We start from the raw sequence: 16,974 nt of genomic DNA on the forward strand, positions 1-16,974 counted from the left end.
CTCTCACTCGCCCTGCAGGTGCACCTTCTTAACATGTCCAAACACATGGAAGCAAAAGACCCTGGTTAAGGAAGACTGCAGATTAGCAAAGAGGCCTCTCACTCGCCCTGCAGGTGCACCGTCTTCACATGTCCAAACACATGGAAGTAAAAGACCCTGGTTAAGGAAGACTGCAGATGAGCAAAGAGGCCTCTCACTCACCCTGCAGGTGCACCTTCTTAACATGTCCAAACACATGGAAGCAAAAGACCCTGGTTAAGGAAGACTGCAGATGAGCAAAGAGGCCTCTCACTCGCCCTGCAGGTGCACCTTCTTCACATGTCCAAACACATGGAAGTAAAAGACCCTGGTTAAGGAAGACTGCAGATGAGCAAAGAGGCCTCTCACTGGCCTTGCAGGTGCACCTTCTTCACATGTCCAAACACATGGAAGCAAAAGACCCTGGTTAAGGAAGACTGCAGATGAGCAAAGAGGCCTCTCACGCGCCATGCAGGTGCACCTTCTGAACATGTCCAAACACATGGAAGCAAAAGACCCTGGTTAAGGAAGACTGCAGATGAGCAAAGAGGCCTCTCACTCGCCCTGCAGGTGCACCTTCTTAACATGTCCAAACACATGGAAGCAAAAGACCCTGGTTAAGGAAGACTGCAGATTAGCAAAGAGGCCTCTCACTCGCCTTGCAGGTGCACCGTCTTCACATGTCCAAACACATGGAAGCAAAAGACCCTGGCTAAGGAAGACTGCAGATGAGCAAAGAGGCCTCTCACTCGCCCTGCAGGTGCACCGTCTTAACATATCCAAACACATGGAAGCAAAAGACCCTGGCTAAGGAAGACTGCAGATGAGCAAAGAGGCCTCTCACTCGCCCTGCAGGTGCACCTTCTTAACATGTCCAAACACATGGAAGCAAAAGACCCTGGTTAAGGAAGACTACAGATGAGCAAAGAGGCCTCTCACTTTCCCTGCAGGTGCACCTTCTTCACATGTCCAAACACATGGAAGCAAAAGACCCTGGTTAAGGAAGACTGCAGATTAGCAAAGAGGCCTCTCACTCGCCCTGCAGGTGCACCTTCTTAATATGTCCAATCACATGGAAGCAAAAGACCCTGGTTAAGGAAGACTGCAGATGAGCAAAGAGGCCTCTCACTCGCCCTGCAGGTGCACCTTCTTCACATGTCCAAACACATGGATGCAAAAGACCCTGGTTAAGGAAGACTGCAGATGAGCAAAGAGGCCTCTCACTCGCCCTGCAGGTGCACCTTCTTCACATGTCCAAACACATGGAAGCAAAAGACCCTGGTTAAGGAAGACTGCAGATGAGCAAAGAAGCCTCTCACTCGCCCTGCAGGTGCACCTTCTTCACATGTCCAAACACATGGAAGCAAAAGACCCTGGTTAAGGAAGACTGCAGATGAGCAAAGAGGCCTCTCACTCGCCCTGCAGGTGCACCTTCTTCACATGTCCAAACACATGGAAGCAAAAGACCCTGGTTAAGGAAGACTGCAGATGAGCAAAGAGGCCTCTCACTCGCCCTGCAGGTGCACCTTCTTCACATGTCCAAACACATGGACGCAAAAGACCCTGGTTAAGGAAGACCGCAGATGAGCAAAGAGGCCTCTCACTCGCCCTGCAGGTGCACCTTCTTCACATGTCCAAACACATGGAAGCAAAAGACCCTGGTTAAGGAAGACTGCAGATGAGCACAGAGGCCTCTCACTCACCCTGCAGGTGCACCTTTTTCACATGTCGCAAACATATGGAAGCAAAAGACCCTGGTTAAGGAAGACTACAGATGAGCAAAGAGGCCTCTCACTCGCCCTGCAGGTGCACCTTCTTAATATGTCCAATCACATGGAAGCAAAAGACCCTGGTTAAGGAAGACTGCAGATGAGCAAAGAGGCCTCTCACTCACCCTGCAGGTGCACCTTCTTCACATGTCCAAACACATGGAAGCAAAAGACCCTGGTTAAGGAAGACTGCAGATGAGCAAAGAGGCCTCTCACTCGCCCTGCAGGTGCACCTTCTTCACATGTCCAAACACATGGAAGCAAAAGACCCTGGTTAAGGAAGACTGCAGATGAGCAAAGAGGCCTCTCACTCGCCCTGCAGGTGCACCGTCTTCACATGTCCCAAACATATGGAAGCAAAAGACCCTGGTTAAGGAAGACTGCAGATGAGCAAAGAGGCCTCTCACTCGCCCCGCAGGTGCACCTTTTTCACATGTCCCAAACACATGGAAGCAAAAGACCCTGGTTAAGGAAGACTGCAGATGAGCAAAGAGGCCTCTCACTCGCCCCGCAGGTGCACCTTTTTCACATGTCCCAAACACATGGAAGCAAAAGGCCCTGGTTAAGGAAGACTGCAGATGAGCAAAGAGGCCTCTCACTCGCCCTGCAGGTGCACCTTCTTAACATGTCCAAACACATGGAAGCAAAAGACCCTGGTTAAGGAAGACTGCAGATGAGCACAGAGGCCTCTCACTCGCCCTGCAGGTGCACCTTCTTCACATGTCTAAACACATGGAAGCAAAAGACCCTGGTTAAGGAAGACTGCAGATGAGCAAAGAGGCCTCTCACTCGCCCTGCAGGTGCACCTTCTTACCATGTCCAAACACATGGAAGCAAAAGACCCTGGTTAAGGAAGACTGCAGATGAGCACAGAGGCCTCTCACTCGCCCTGCAGGTGCACCTTCTTCACATGTCCAAACACATGGAAGCAAACGACCCTGGTTAAGGAAGACTGCAGATGAGCGAAGAGGACTCTCACTCGCCCTGCAGGTGCACCGTCTTCACATGTCCAAACACATGGAAGCAAAAGACCCTGGTTAAGGAAGACTGCAGATGAGCAAAGAGGCCTCTACTCACCCTGCAGGTGCACCTTTTTCACATGTCCCAAACATATGGAAGCAAAAGACCCTGGTTAAGGAAGACTGCAGATGAGCAAAGAGGTCTCTCACTCGCCCTGCAGGTGCACCTTCTTCACATGTCCAAACATATGGAAGCAAAAGACCCTGGTTAAGGAAGACTGCAGATGAGCAAAGAGGCCTCTCACTCGCCCTGCAGGTGCACCTTCTTCACATGTCCAAACACATGGAAGCAAAAGACCCTGGTTAAGGAAGACTGCAGATGAGCAAAGAGGTCTCTCACTCGCCCTGCAGGTGCACCTTCTTCACATGTCCAAACACATGGAAGCAAAAGACCCTGGTTAAGGAAGACTGCAGATGAGCAAAGAGGTCTCTCACTCGCCCTGCAGGTGCACCTTCTTCACATGTCCAAACATATGGAAGCAAAAGACCCTGGTTAAGGAAGACTGCAGATAAGCACAGAGGCCTCTCACTCGCACTGCAGGTGCACCTTCTTAACATGTCCAAACATATGAAAGCAAAAGACCCTAGTTAAGGAAGACTGCAGATGAGCACAGAGGCCTCTCACTCGCCCTGCAGGTGCACCGTCTTCACATGTCCAAACACATGGAAGCTAAAGACCCTGGGTAAGGAAGACTGCAGATGAGCAAAGAGGCCTCTCACTCGCCCTGCAGGTGCACCTTTTTCACATGTCCCAAACACATGGAAGCAAAAGACCCTGGTTAAGGAAGACTGCAGATGAGCAAAGAGGCCTCTCACTCGCCCCGCAGGTGCACCTTTTTCACATGTCCCAAACACATGGAAGTAAAAGACCCTGGTTAAGGAAGACTGCAAATGAGCAAAGAGGCCTCTCACTGGCCTTGCAGGTGCACCTTCTTCACATGTCCAAACACATGGAAGCAAAAGACCCTGGTTAAGGAAGACTGCAGATGAGCAAAGAGGCCTCTCACGCGCCATGCAGGTGCACCTTCTGAACATGTCCAAACACATGGAAGCAAAAGACCCTGGTTAAGGAAGACTGCAGATGAGCAAAGAGGCCTCTCACTCGCCCTGCAGGTGCACCTTCTTAACATGTCCAAACACATGGAAGCAAAAGACCCTGGTTAAGGAAGACTGCAGATTAGCAAAGAGGCCTCTCACTCGCCTTGCAGGTGCACCGTCTTCACATGTCCAAACACATGGAAGCAAAAGACCCTGGCTAAGGAAGACTGCAGATGAGCAAAGAGGCCTCTCACTCGCCCTGCAGGTGCACCGTCTTAACATATCCAAACACATGGAAGCAAAAGACCCTGGCTAAGGAAGACTGCAGATGAGCAAAGAGGCCTCTCACTCGCCCTGCAGGTGCACCTTCTTAACATGTCCAAACACATGGAAGCAAAAGACCCTGGTTAAGGAAGACTACAGATGAGCAAAGAGGCCTCTCACTTTCCCTGCAGGTGCACCTTCTTCACATGTCCAAACACATGGAAGCAAAAGACCCTGGTTAAGGAAGACTGCAGATTAGCAAAGAGGCCTCTCACTCGCCCTGCAGGTGCACCTTCTTAATATGTCCAATCACATGGAAGCAAAAGACCCTGGTTAAGGAAGACTGCAGATGAGCAAAGAGGCCTCTCACTCGCCCTGCAGGTGCACCTTCTTCACATGTCCAAACACATGGATGCAAAAGACCCTGGTTAAGGAAGACTGCAGATGAGCAAAGAGGCCTCTCACTCGCCCTGCAGGTGCACCTTCTTCACATGTCCAAACACATGGAAGCAAAAGACCCTGGTTAAGGAAGACTGCAGATGAGCAAAGAGGCCTCTCACTCGCCCTGCAGGTGCACCTTCTTCACATGTCCAAACACATGGAAGCAAAAGACCCTGGTTAAGGAAGACTGCAGATGAGCAAAGAGGCCTCTCACTCGCCCTGCAGGTGCACCTTCTTCACATGTCCAAACACATGGAAGCAAAAGACCCTGGTTAAGGAAGACTGCAGATGAGCAAAGAGGCCTCTCACTCGCCCTGCAGGTGCACCTTCTTCACATGTCCAAACACATGGAAGCAAAAGACCCTGGTTAAGGAAGACTGCAGATGAGCAAAGAGGACTCTCACTCGCCCTGCAGGTGCACCTTCTTCACATGTCCAAACACATGGACGCAAAAGACCCTGGTTAAGGAAGACCGCAGATGAGCAAAGAGGCCTCTCACTCGCCCTGCAGGTGCACCTTCTTCACATGTCCAAACACATGGAAGCAAAAGACCCTGGTTAAGGAAGACTGCAGATGAGCACAGAGGCCTCTCACTCACCCTGCAGGTGCACCTTTTTCACATGTCGCAAACATATGGAAGCAAAAGACCCTGGTTAAGGAAGACTACAGATGAGCAAAGAGGCCTCTCACTCGCCCTGCAGGTGCACCTTCTTAATATGTCCAATCACATGGAAGCAAAAGACCCTGGTTAAGGAAGACTGCAGATGAGCAAAGAGGCCTCTCACTCGCCCTGCAGGTGCACCTTCTTCACATGTCCAAACACATGGAAGCAAAAGACCCTGGCTAAGGAAGACTGCAGATGAGCAAAGAGGCCTCTCACTCGCCCTGCAGGTGCACCTTCTTAACATGTCCAAACATATGGAAGCAAAAGACCCTGGTTAAGGAAGACTGCAGATGACCAAAGAGGCCTCTCACTCGCCCTGCAGGTGCACCGTCTTCACATGTCCCAAACATATGGAAGCAAAAGACCCTGGTTAAGGAAGACTGCAGATGAGCAAAGAGGCCTCTCACTCGCCCCGCAGGTGCACCTTTTTCACATGTCCCAAACACATGGAAGCAAAAGACCCTGGTTAAGGAAGACTGCAGATGAGCAAAGAGGCCTCTCACTCGCCCCGCAGGTGCACCTTTTTCACATGTCCCAAACACATGGAAGCAAAAGGCCCTGGTTAAGGAAGACTGCAGATGAGCAAAGAGGCCTCTCACTCGCCCTGCAGGTGCACCTTCTTAACATGTCCAAACACATGGAAGCAAAAGACCCTGGTTAAGGAAGACTGCAGATGAGCACAGAGGCCTCTCACTCGCCCTGCAGGTGCACCTTCTTCACATGTCTAAACACATGGAAGCAAAAGACCCTGGTTAAGGAAGACTGCAGATGAGCAAAGAGGCCTCTCACTCGCCCTGCAGGTGGACCTTCTTACCATGTCCAAACACATGGAAGCAAAAGACCCTGGTTAAGGAAGACTGCAGATGAGCACAGAGGCCTCTCACTCGCCCTGCAGGTGCACCTTCTTCACATGTCTAAACACATGGAAGCAAAAGACCCTGGTTAAGGAAGACTGCAGATGAGCAAAGAGGCCTCTCACTCGCCCTGCAGGTGGACCTTCTTACCATGTCCAAACACATGGAAGCAAAAGACCCTGGTTAAGGAAGACTGCAGATGAGCACAGAGGCCTCTCACTCGCCCTGCAGGTGCACCTTCTTCACATGTCCAAACACATGGAAGCAAACGACCCTGGTTAAGGAAGACTGCAGATGAGCGAAGAGGACTCTCACTCGCCCTGCAGGTGCACCGTCTTCACATGTCCAAACACATGGAAGCAAAAGACCCTGGTTAAGGAAGACTGCAGATGAGCAAAGAGGCCTCTACTCACCCTGCAGGTGCACCTTTTTCACATGTCCCAAACATATGGAAGCAAAAGACCCTGGTTAAGGAAGACTGCAGATGAGCAAAGAGGTCTCTCACTCGCCCTGCAGGTGCACCTTCTTCACATGTCCAAACATATGGAAGCAAAAGACCCTGGTTAAGGAAGACTGCAGATGAGCAAAGAGGCCTCTCACTCGCCCTGCAGGTGCACCTTCTTCACATGTCCAAACACATGGAAGCAAAAGACCCTGGTTAAGGAAGACTGCAGATGAGCAAAGAGGTCTCTCACTCGCCCTGCAGGTGCACCTTCTTCACATGTCCAAACACATGGAAGCAAAAGACCCTGGTTAAGGAAGACTGCAGATAAGCACAGAGGCCTCTCACTCGCACTGCAGGTGCACCTTCTTAACATGTCCAAACATATGAAAGCAAAAGACCCTGGTTAAGGAAGACTGCAGATGAGCACAGAGGCCTCTCACTCGCCCTGCAGGTGCACCGTCTTCACATGTCCAAACACATGGAAGCTAAAGACCCTGGGTAAGGAAGACTGCAGATGAGCAAAGAGGCCTCTCACTCGCCCTGCAGGTGCACCTTTTTCACATGTCCCAAACACATGGAAGCAAAAGACCCTGGTTAAGGAAGACTGCAGATGAGCAAAGAGGCCTCTCACTCGCCCCGCAGGTGCACCTTTTTCACATGTCCCAAACACATGGAAGCAAAAGACCCTGGTTAAGGAAGACTGCAGTTGAGCAAAGAGGCCTCTCACTCGCCCTGCAGGTGCACCGTCTTCACATGTCCAAACACATGGAAGCAAAAGACCCTGGTTAAGGAAGACTGCAGATGAGCAAAGAGGCCTCTCACTCGCCCTGCAGGTGCACCTTCTTCACATGTCCCAAACATATGGAAGCAAAAGACCCTGGTTAAGGAAGACTGCAGATGAGCACAGAGGCCTCTCACTCGCCCTGCAGGTGCACCGTCTTCACATGTCCAAACACATGGAAGCAAAAGACCCTGGGTAAGGAAGACTGCAGATGAGCAAAGAGGCCTCTCACTCGCCCTGCAGGTGCACCTTCTTCACATGTCCAAACACATGGAAGCAAAAGACCCTGGTTAAGGAAGACTGCAGATGAGCATAGAGGCCTCTCACTCGCCCTGCAGGTGCACCGTCTTCACATGTCCAAACACATGGAAGCAAAAGACCCTGGGTAAGGAAGACTGCAGATGAGCAAAGAGGCCTCTCACGCGCCCTGCAGGTGCACCGTCTTAACATGTCCAAACACATGGAAGCAAAAGAAACTGGTTAAGGAAGACTGCAGATGAGCAAAGAGGCCTCTCACGCGCCCTGCAGGTGCACCTTCTTAACATATCCAAACACATGGAAGCAAAAGACCCTGGTTAAGGAAGACTGCATATGAGCAAAGAGGCCTCTCACTCGCCCTGCAGTTGCACCGTCTTCACATGTCCAAACACATGGAAGCAAAAGACCCTGGTTAAGGAAGACTGCAGATGAGCAAAGAGGCCTCTCACTCGCCCTGCAGGTGCACCGTCTTCACATGTCCAAACACATGGAAGCAAAAGACCCTGGGTAAGGAAGACTGCAGATGAGCAAAGAGGCCTCTCACGCAACCTGCAGGTGCACCGTCTTAACATGTCCAAACACATGGAAGCAAAAGACCCTGGGTAAGGAAGACTGCAGATGAGCAAAGAGGCCTCTCACGCGCCCTGCAGGTGCACCTTCTTAACATATCCAAACACATGGAAGCAAAAGACCCTGGTTAAGGAAGACTGCAGATGAGCAAAGAGGCCTCTCACTCGCCCTGCAGGTGCACCGTCTTCACATGTCCAAACACATGGAAGCAAAAGAAACTGGTTAAGGAAGACTGCAGTTGAGCAAAGAGGCCTCTCACTCTCCCTGCAGGTGCACCGTCTTCACATGTCTAAACACATGGAAGCAAAAGACCCTGGTTAAGGAAGACTGCAGATGAGCACAGAGGCCTCTCACTCGCCCTGCAGGTGCACCTTCTTAACATGTCCAAACACATGGAAGCAAAAGACCCTGGTTAAGGAAGACTGCAGATGAGCAAAGAGGCCTCTCACTCGCCCTGCAGGTGCACCTTCTTCACATGTCCAAACACATGGAAGCAAAAGACCCTGGTTAAGGAAGACTGCAGAGATAGTCTGTAGATTGTGGGTTGTTAGTGGCCTGCTTTCCACTCTTGAAGGTACTCGGTCAACCTATGTTACTCCATCCTATCCTGTCTGTTGAGTCACTTGTCCTTATGTTGTCTCGTTCCTCTGTGTAATTAAAGGCTGCCATGTCCACTTTACCTCTGTGTAGGTGGAGTGGACAGGCTAAAATCAACTGGTCCTGTCTACGTCACTTAATCCCGGTGCAAACAAGCATCATCAGAAGCTCATCAGCAGAAATCATGTGCTGGAGAACAGGCCCATCCTAATTCTATTGAATGATACCCAGAATAGCTCAACATGCTTATCGTCATAAATGCCGTGCCAGCTATTGTGCTCATGAGCATGTATTGTGTGTGTGAGTAGCCTCCCATACTCACAATCCCCATGGTAGAAAACATGCACCATAAACTCTGTTGCTAACCAAAGCATCATAATACCTTAGGTTAATCACTCATCACCATAATCTGTTTGTTAACAACATGCTCGTCATCAAAATTTCTGTCCAAATGAATAATTAACATTTACATAGCAGAACAATGTTAATAAAATGCAGATATAGAGTAGGCATCTCAGCCTCGGCAGGATCTTTGCACATTGTGCTGTGTTATTGTACAACAATATCTCTACAAGGCTTTGAAAATATAGAATTTCTTGTTTTAGGGTAAGTTTTGGAGTTGTCTTAGCCCTCTGAAGAGGAAGCTGGACAGTATGCTTGAACTGCATCGCCAGGAAGAGGCGGAAGCGAAACAGACAGAGGTAAGCTAACAGTAATCATCAGTTTCCAGATGACCACAGCATTTGTGTCAGGGGTTGGACGTACCTGGCTCAGAGGTGTCCTGACTGTGAATCTATCATCTGGGGTTTGCTTGACCATAGAAGCATAATGTCACTCTAAGGATCCCGGGGTTACCGGAGCTGTTGTGTGGATGTTATTTAAATGTAATCCAGCTTTAACCATATCCATGATTCATGTTTAGCTACCTTCTTGGGGAAGATGACCACAAAGTCGAAGGGTGATAGTAAAATGTATTACTACATGTTCAGGAGTCCAAGACGTGTAGTCTCCAGTTCCACCTCATTTGCTAGTATTTGATATATTTTTCTGCGTGTGTAATTTGAAGGTGGTCACTGATACGGCCTGGATTGCTCAGACTTCCTCTCAATCTCCCTTCATTACTATTCTTAACCTAAAGCACATTTGAAGCTTGTCATTGATGGCCAGGCAGCTGGAACTTAAGGCGATGGCTCCTCCCTCCTGGGTTGTAAATCCACCCATGGGTGCTAGTGAAGAGAGGAGGCCAATCGTAAAACAGATGCAAATCTTGCTTTTATCATTGTGAGAAGGTGGCCTGATATATGCTGTCCACTAGTTCTAGTGGGCACCTTGTATCAGTCCAAACAACCCCTTAAGGTGATAGGTTAAAGACAACCTTTATTGAAAGCTATCCTAGTGGTAGTTATGGAGAGCAGCCTTCAGGCTAAGTCTTGAAGGAATGTAAACCAGCTTGTTTTACCAGTCTATAATCTATTGAATGATCAAATGAAAGGACAACCACCCCAGGTATATATTTAAAATATATGTATTTAGGTTAAAACACACCCCTCTAGTCTCTTTATGAGACTGGAGTTCGAAGTACTTAGTTTACAAGTCAGCAATTATCAGTAATAGCACAAATACACGTTTTGGCCCAAGGGGCGTTGTTAGACCTGACATCCTTGGCGTGGGTTTTTCCCCTATCTTTTGCCTCTGCTACCTGGATTTTTGATGCTGTGATGGATTGCGTTTTGCTGGTTTAGATGCTTTGGACACTCTGCCACTGCTAATCAGTGCCAGAGTGTAAGTGCTCCCTGTGTAAAATATCGTATTGATTGGATATACCCGATTGACATATCTGTATCACCATGAAGTCCCTAGTAAAGTGCACTGTGTGTGCCAGGGCTGGTGATGACAGATGCTACTAGTGGGTCTGCAGCGCTGATTGCGCCACCCACCTGTGTAGCCCTAAAACAGTGTCTCAGGCCTGCCGCCGCAGGCCTGCCTGCAGTCCCCGGACTGCCATGTCCTCCTGGCCAGTGTCCACACTGGCCGGGCCTAACCCTTCCCTTTTCGTACACGTCAGTCATCCCTATGGAAGGCCCAAGGTACCCCCCTGGGCAGGGTGCAGTGTATGTAGAAGGTAGAGCATGTACTAGTGCAGGTAACATGTTCTGGTAGTGAACACCGGCCATTTTGTGTGTTCACTGCTGCAAGGTTATCTTGCTCCATAGGCTATCAAGGGGGAGGCTGGTGCCAATGGCTATCCGCCTATCTTCTCATAGGAACAAGATAAGACATGAGTGTTTGATATCCCTGAGCTCAGCATTTAATAACACATCTTTTAGGAGAGGTTGTTTTTAAATCCTGAGTTGGAGAATAGTACTTTTTAGAGAGTAGCTGTTCTCTTGTCTGACCCTTCTGTGTGCCTGGGCGTGCTTGTGGATTGACTGTCTGGCTTGAGAGTGACAGGGGCTGGGGATCCCCCGGGAGGTCGGCTGAGTCAGCCCTCTACTGAATGGCGACATTTGCAAGAAGAGTGGAGGGAGGAGATAGCACCTGGGATTGAATAGGGCTGTGCCTGCCTGCCACTCCGCTGGCTCCACCTCCTGCTGGGTGGCTGACGACTCTGCCCCTCACTCTGAAAAGAAAGCAGAAGCCAGGAAAACAAAGTGCTCCAGCAACACCCAGAACTGGATCAGACCGGGCTCAGGAGCCACTTGCACAAAGACTTCAAAGACTTTTAGGGGTATAAGTACAAGACCTCTGACAACAGATTTTTAGATTCGACCATCAAGAGGAACCTCTGCTGAAAGACGTACCACTGAAGAACGAAAGGAAGGTTGCCGTGCTGTGTGCTCTAAAGGCTGACCTGTTCTGCTGTACAACCGAAGCTGAGGAGGAGAAGGGGTCGTGCTGTGTGCTGACCCTACCCACTTGACCAAACAAGACGTTGCTGTGTGCTGCGTCTTCACCTGAATCTCCAAGGGCCTGAGAAGAGCTGGCCTCCTGTTTCGCAACCCAGGGATAGAAAGGTTGCCAAGAACCCAAGACTCTGCGGTGTCCCACCTGCGCTGCTGTGTGCCGCAGGGACCGTGGACTGTTCTACCAAGCTTCTCAACACCTGCCTGTGAGGTGGGCTGGCTGCTCTCTGTCTTGCTGGAGAGTACCGCACTGACCCGGGCCTGACACCGGTTGCCGCATCGAGAAGATCGACGTGCTCATCGGCACGTGCCTTGCCGTGACCCGGAGGCCTGAAGCAGATCGAGAGTCGTACTTCCCCGCTCTACGAAGCCGCGCTGTGAGTGGCTGACTCCGGTGACGTCGACATCGTCACTGGGGGCTCGTCGAGGGAGTTGTGGAATCCTTGCACCGAACAGCCAGAGGAGCGCTTGTACAATGAGTGCAGCGACACCGCCGGAGCAACGTAAGCTGCCTAAACATCAAGAGCCTACAAACTGATTCATTCTCAGTGAGTATCGAATCACACAAGAGACTAGAGACTATCGTCTTACGATCCCGACCAACCAAGAAAGCGAATATTGTGTAAACCTGTGATGCTTGATTTCAACTGCGGAAACTAGATAAAGATACATTATTTTTTATATAACTCACCTGTGTGGTCTAAGTTTGTGGTGTACGGAAGGGGGATCATTGTGGTGTCTACGTGCAAATACCTTACACATTGCCTTGGGGATAAGCCTGTCAGCTCGAGCCAAGCTACCTAGAGGGTGAGCAGAGGTTATCTACCGTGTGTGTCCCTGTACCCTGACTAGAAGCAAGGGTCCCTATTTGGTCTAAGGTGCATACCTCTGCCAACTAGAGACCCCCAGATCTAACAGGCGTACCAAGCCATATACCAAAAAAGTGGTATAAGAACCACGACTGGGATAGACACTGAGGTGGCATGGTGAGCAAAAGAATGATGGATTTAACCCAGATCTCTTGACTGGGCGTGAATGTTTTGATTTGTTCTGCATTCCGTCCATCAATTGGTTTTTTTTTTGCTTTCTCGCCCTAAGTGCACCAGGTATGCTCAGACGTGAGTCCTGGGCTCACTGTGCCACTGGAATCAAGCTATCCTGGCTGAAGAGGGGTGAAACCCCGAAACCGGTCCTAGGATGCTTGTTTCCGGTCCAGGGAGGACCTGACTTGGCAGTTCGGGCTGGACTGTTTCCATGAGGCACAGGGTCAAGGCTGATTTGCATATAGCCAGGTCTAAACTGGGGTGGCATGGTGAGCAAAGGAATGATGGGTTTAACCCATATCTCTTGACTGGGGGTGAATGTTTTGATTTGTTCTGCATTCCGTCCATCAATTGTGTGTCTTTTGCTTTCTCGCCCTAAGTGCACCAGGTATGCTCAGACGTGAGTCCTGGGCTCACTGTGCCACTGGAATCAAGCTATCCTGGCTGAAGAGGGGTGAAACCCCGAAACCGGTCCTAGGATGCTTGTTTCCGGTCCAGGGAGGACCTGACTTGGCAGTTCGGGCTGGACTGTTTCCATGAGGCACAGGGTCAAGGCTGATTTGCATATAGCCAGGTCTAAACTGGGGTGGCATGGTGAGCAAAGGAATGATGGATTTAACCCATATCTCTTGACTGGGGGTGAATGTTTTGATTTGTTCTGCATTCCGTCCATCAATTGTGTGTCTTTTGCTTTCTCGCCCTAAGTGCACCAGCTATGCTCAGACGTGAGTCCTTGGCTCACTGTGCCACTGGAATCAAGCTATCCTGGCTGAAGAGGGGTGAAACCCCGAAACCGGCCCTAGGATGCTTGTTTCCGGTCCAGGGAGGACCTGACTTGGCAGTTCGGGCTGGACTGTTCCCATGAGGCACAGGTTCAAGACTGATTTGCATATAGCCAGGTCTAAACTGGGGTGGCATGTTGAGCAAAAGAATGATGGATTTAACCCAGATCTCTTGACTGGGGGTGAATGTTTTGATTTGTTCTGCATTCCGTCCATCAATTGTGTGTCTTTTGGGATAGACACTAGGCCTATAGCCTCCTGAATCGCTGGGACCCCAAGGAACCACCCAAGGTAGTGAAACAGGAGACCCATGGGGACTGTATGCAGTGTGTAAACACAACAGCGTGCTCCCATTATCTTCTATGGGCAATGTTGCGGTTGGAAATTTAAAGATTAGGGACACTTCTAATCGAGTCAGGACCAAACCCTTTTGGACTTAAGAACTTCTATGGCTACCACCCACGAGAGCACCGGAGTACTCGAGTTACCTCCCCCAGGGAAGCCGGGTGCATAGGTGTCTTTTGGTGTTGGGTCGCGTCGTCGATTTCAATGGGAGCCTGCAAAGAACAGCTGCTGCCGTGAAGAGGAGAAGTGTCCGAAGAGATCGAAGCCTGGATCTAGGATGGAAGGCACCTGAAAGTAGAGGGGACAGAGTCTGGGTCACTAGCCAGTGACCAAGGGCAGGATGGACCAATGCCCACAGATGTCGGGTGCTTCAGGTGAGTTGATGGGTGTCTTGACTCTTCAGCCACGAGGTCCAGGAGGCATCGACGAAGTCCGCGAGCCGGATTTGAGCTGCTCCACAAAGTCTGTTGAGTGCTGCGGTGTCAGCGACCAGAATGGACCCAACAGGCCTTGGCAACGGCAAGTCACTGGAATTCAGAGAAAGGACTGCGATGCAGACCAGCAAGGTCTGAGGGACTCACCCAGCGAGGGTAAGTCAGGGCACATCTGGAGCAACCAGGAACGCCCAATCAAAAAAGGAGTTGCCTTCGTGGGGACTTGCTAGCCAACGGGCTAGTGATCGCGAAGGAGCCTCAAGCAGTCGCACTTGAAGCTGGACCACGGGTCACTCGTGGAAGGGAGGCCAACAATCTTCGGTGCAGGAGGTGCTCAAGGCTGGGGCTACTCGGAGCACAAAGCACAACTTCAAGGAGGACCAGGAAGATAGTGTTGCTGCAAAAGTTCACGGTGTCTAAGGGTCACGGTTCCACGTCACCCACGATAACCATGGGCCTCAGCCTTGCTGTGGACTCAGGGTAGCCTTGGGAAAGTCTGGAAATCCACCTCTGGTGATGCAAAGACTTTGGCGTCCAGCGGGAGCTTCAGCAATGCAGACCGGTCAGTTGCTTATTTGGTGCCTGCCAAGCAGGGGAGTCACTCCTTGACCCCAAGGGAGATCTCTTCAGTCTTCTAGTCAGGATAGAACGTCGAAGGTCCAGGATGTACGTTGCAGAGTTTCGTCCAGGGTAATCTAAAGTCCTAGGGACTGGATTCCTATACTTATAGTAAGTTTAGGGGATGGACTAACTCTAAAGCCCCACCTATGGGTGGGCCTGGAAAGAGGGGTGGTTACACCCATTTCCTTTGTCCAGTTTCGCGCCAGTGCAACCGGTTTGAACTGGGCTATGCACTTGGACAGCAAACGTGCCCCCAGTGCAGGACTTCAAAGCACCAGAGAGTGCTCCCGCCCAGCCCCAATACACATCATCCTATCTGGGGAGGTGGTCACACCCCCCTTCGACAGGAAACCTATTGTCCAGGCCTCCCCTGCCGGACTTTCGGTCAGCAGCAGGAGGCCGTGTCTGTGGCAGAGGCATCCATTTTGTGATGCCAGAGCTCAAGAAAGTCCTACCGGATTTAGCCAGTGTGAACATGTCTCTCCCTCTAGAAGGGTGGAATGCTACCCCCACCACCAGAACTGGCGGGGGGGGTGGGGTGGGTGGGGGTAGTATTCCAAAGTGTATGACACCAAACACAACATGTTTTGATGCAGCCATCCCAAAGTTAGCATTTACCGCGAGGTTATAATGCACTTAAGAGTATATGGTATGGCTGTATCACAGAACATAAACAGTTATAGGAGTGGGATGCACACCTTTTCATCCATTATTTATTCATTCTCTGACTTATCCAAAATTAATCCATTGTGCGTACAGCTTGGTAAAAGTGCCTTGCCCAATTGACCCCATGAATAACAACTCTGTGCAGTGGGGCGCCAGAGAATGAATAAATAATGGATGAAAAGGTGTGCATCCCACTCCTATAACTGGTTATGTAATAATGATTGCCCAGCCCTGGGATTGCACCCGCCTGGTGAAAATGGCTAAAACAGATGATTAAGTAATAAGTACTACCCCACTCTGTCGATGGAACATCTAGGTTCGTCTTTATAGTCAGTGTTAATTCGTTTCGGAAAGGAACTTTGGAGAATGTCACTGTTTGTATAATAAGAATTGTTTTTGGCGACGCATCATGAGATCGTGATTATCCAGTTTAGCTCTGTTCATTAAACTGCATCATGGGACATGTAGTGTTTACCATATAAAACACCCTTTGCAAGTAGCCTTATGACGGGAAAGGTAAATCAGCTGACCAATTGTGAGGGACTTAAAATCGAGCAGGATTGTGGGAGGAATAATGATTTCCTGTAATGGAGATGATGACGGGTGGTTTTAAAGCGTGGTGGCAGGCATGTGTATTGTAAGTGCAAAGGGAAAATGTTAACAAGATGAACTAATGGAAGCAAATATCAGACGTTAGTTAAAACCGTTGTATATTTGGCAGGTCATTGTTAAAGTGATAAGTGAAGGGAGAGAGAGGGATTGAAGGTGTTGGTAGTGTGGAGGAAGCAGCCTGTCTGCAGGGAGAGACAAATAAGTTGTTTAAGAGGAGAGGGAAGGAGAGATAACATTTGGGAAATCACTTCATTGAAACAATGGGAGGGGATTGGAAATGTGGAACACGCAGCCTGACCGCAGGGAGAGATAAATGAGTGGTTTATGAAGAGAGGGAGGGAGAGATAACATTTGGGAAATTACCGTACTGAAATGATGGGAGGTTGATGGTACAATGACAGGGGTGCTGATTGATGGTAAATCTGACCGCGCTAAAATGTATAATGTACTTTGATGTATTGAGCATTCAATGTGTAAAACATTAATCAAATATGATGTGAAAGTATGATTAAAGTCGATGAGTTTAAAGTATGATTGATATTAATTAGTGATTGTTTATTGTTATTTACAGTGACCCCTGATGAAGGGCACTTCTTTGCCCGAAATGCATTGGGTTTTATTCAATAAACACTGCCTTTGATGAACTTCGCTTTGGTCATGTTCTTATAAGAGGTCCGGAGGGGTACAGTCAGAACATTAAGAAATTTGGAAAATGACGTTTGACTTTGTGTGGGTACTGAAAGTCAAGATTAAAAAATAAAGAAGAGGAGCAAAAGGATGAATGGAACAAGAAAAGAGCAGTTTATGAGGAACTAATTATTGCCAACGCGGCACATTTCGCAGTGCGTTT

The 16,974-nt window shown here is 49.6% G+C and overlaps 1 protein-coding gene across 2 annotated transcripts in view; it reads left to right on the forward strand.

The window, feature by feature from the left end:
- The window catches only part of LOC146869455 (E3 ubiquitin-protein ligase TRIM39-like), a 193,281-nt gene that overhangs the window by 16,820 nt on the left and 159,487 nt on the right, over window positions 1-16,974 (forward strand). The window contains exon 2 of one of the 2 annotated variants that reach the window (XM_085653984.1): window positions 9,324-9,419. The exons of the other annotated variant lie outside the window; for it this stretch is intronic. Within the exon in view, the coding sequence (XP_085510110.1) occupies window positions 9,324-9,419 (96 nt within the window). The remainder of the gene's footprint in view (window positions 1-9,323; window positions 9,420-16,974) is intronic. 2 annotated transcript variants of the gene reach the window in all.

This window comes from Triturus cristatus, chromosome 1_1, assembly GCF_964204655.1.
Source record: "Triturus cristatus chromosome 1_1, aTriCri1.1, whole genome shotgun sequence".
In the NCBI taxonomy this organism is placed as follows: domain Eukaryota; kingdom Metazoa; phylum Chordata; class Amphibia; order Caudata; family Salamandridae; genus Triturus; species Triturus cristatus.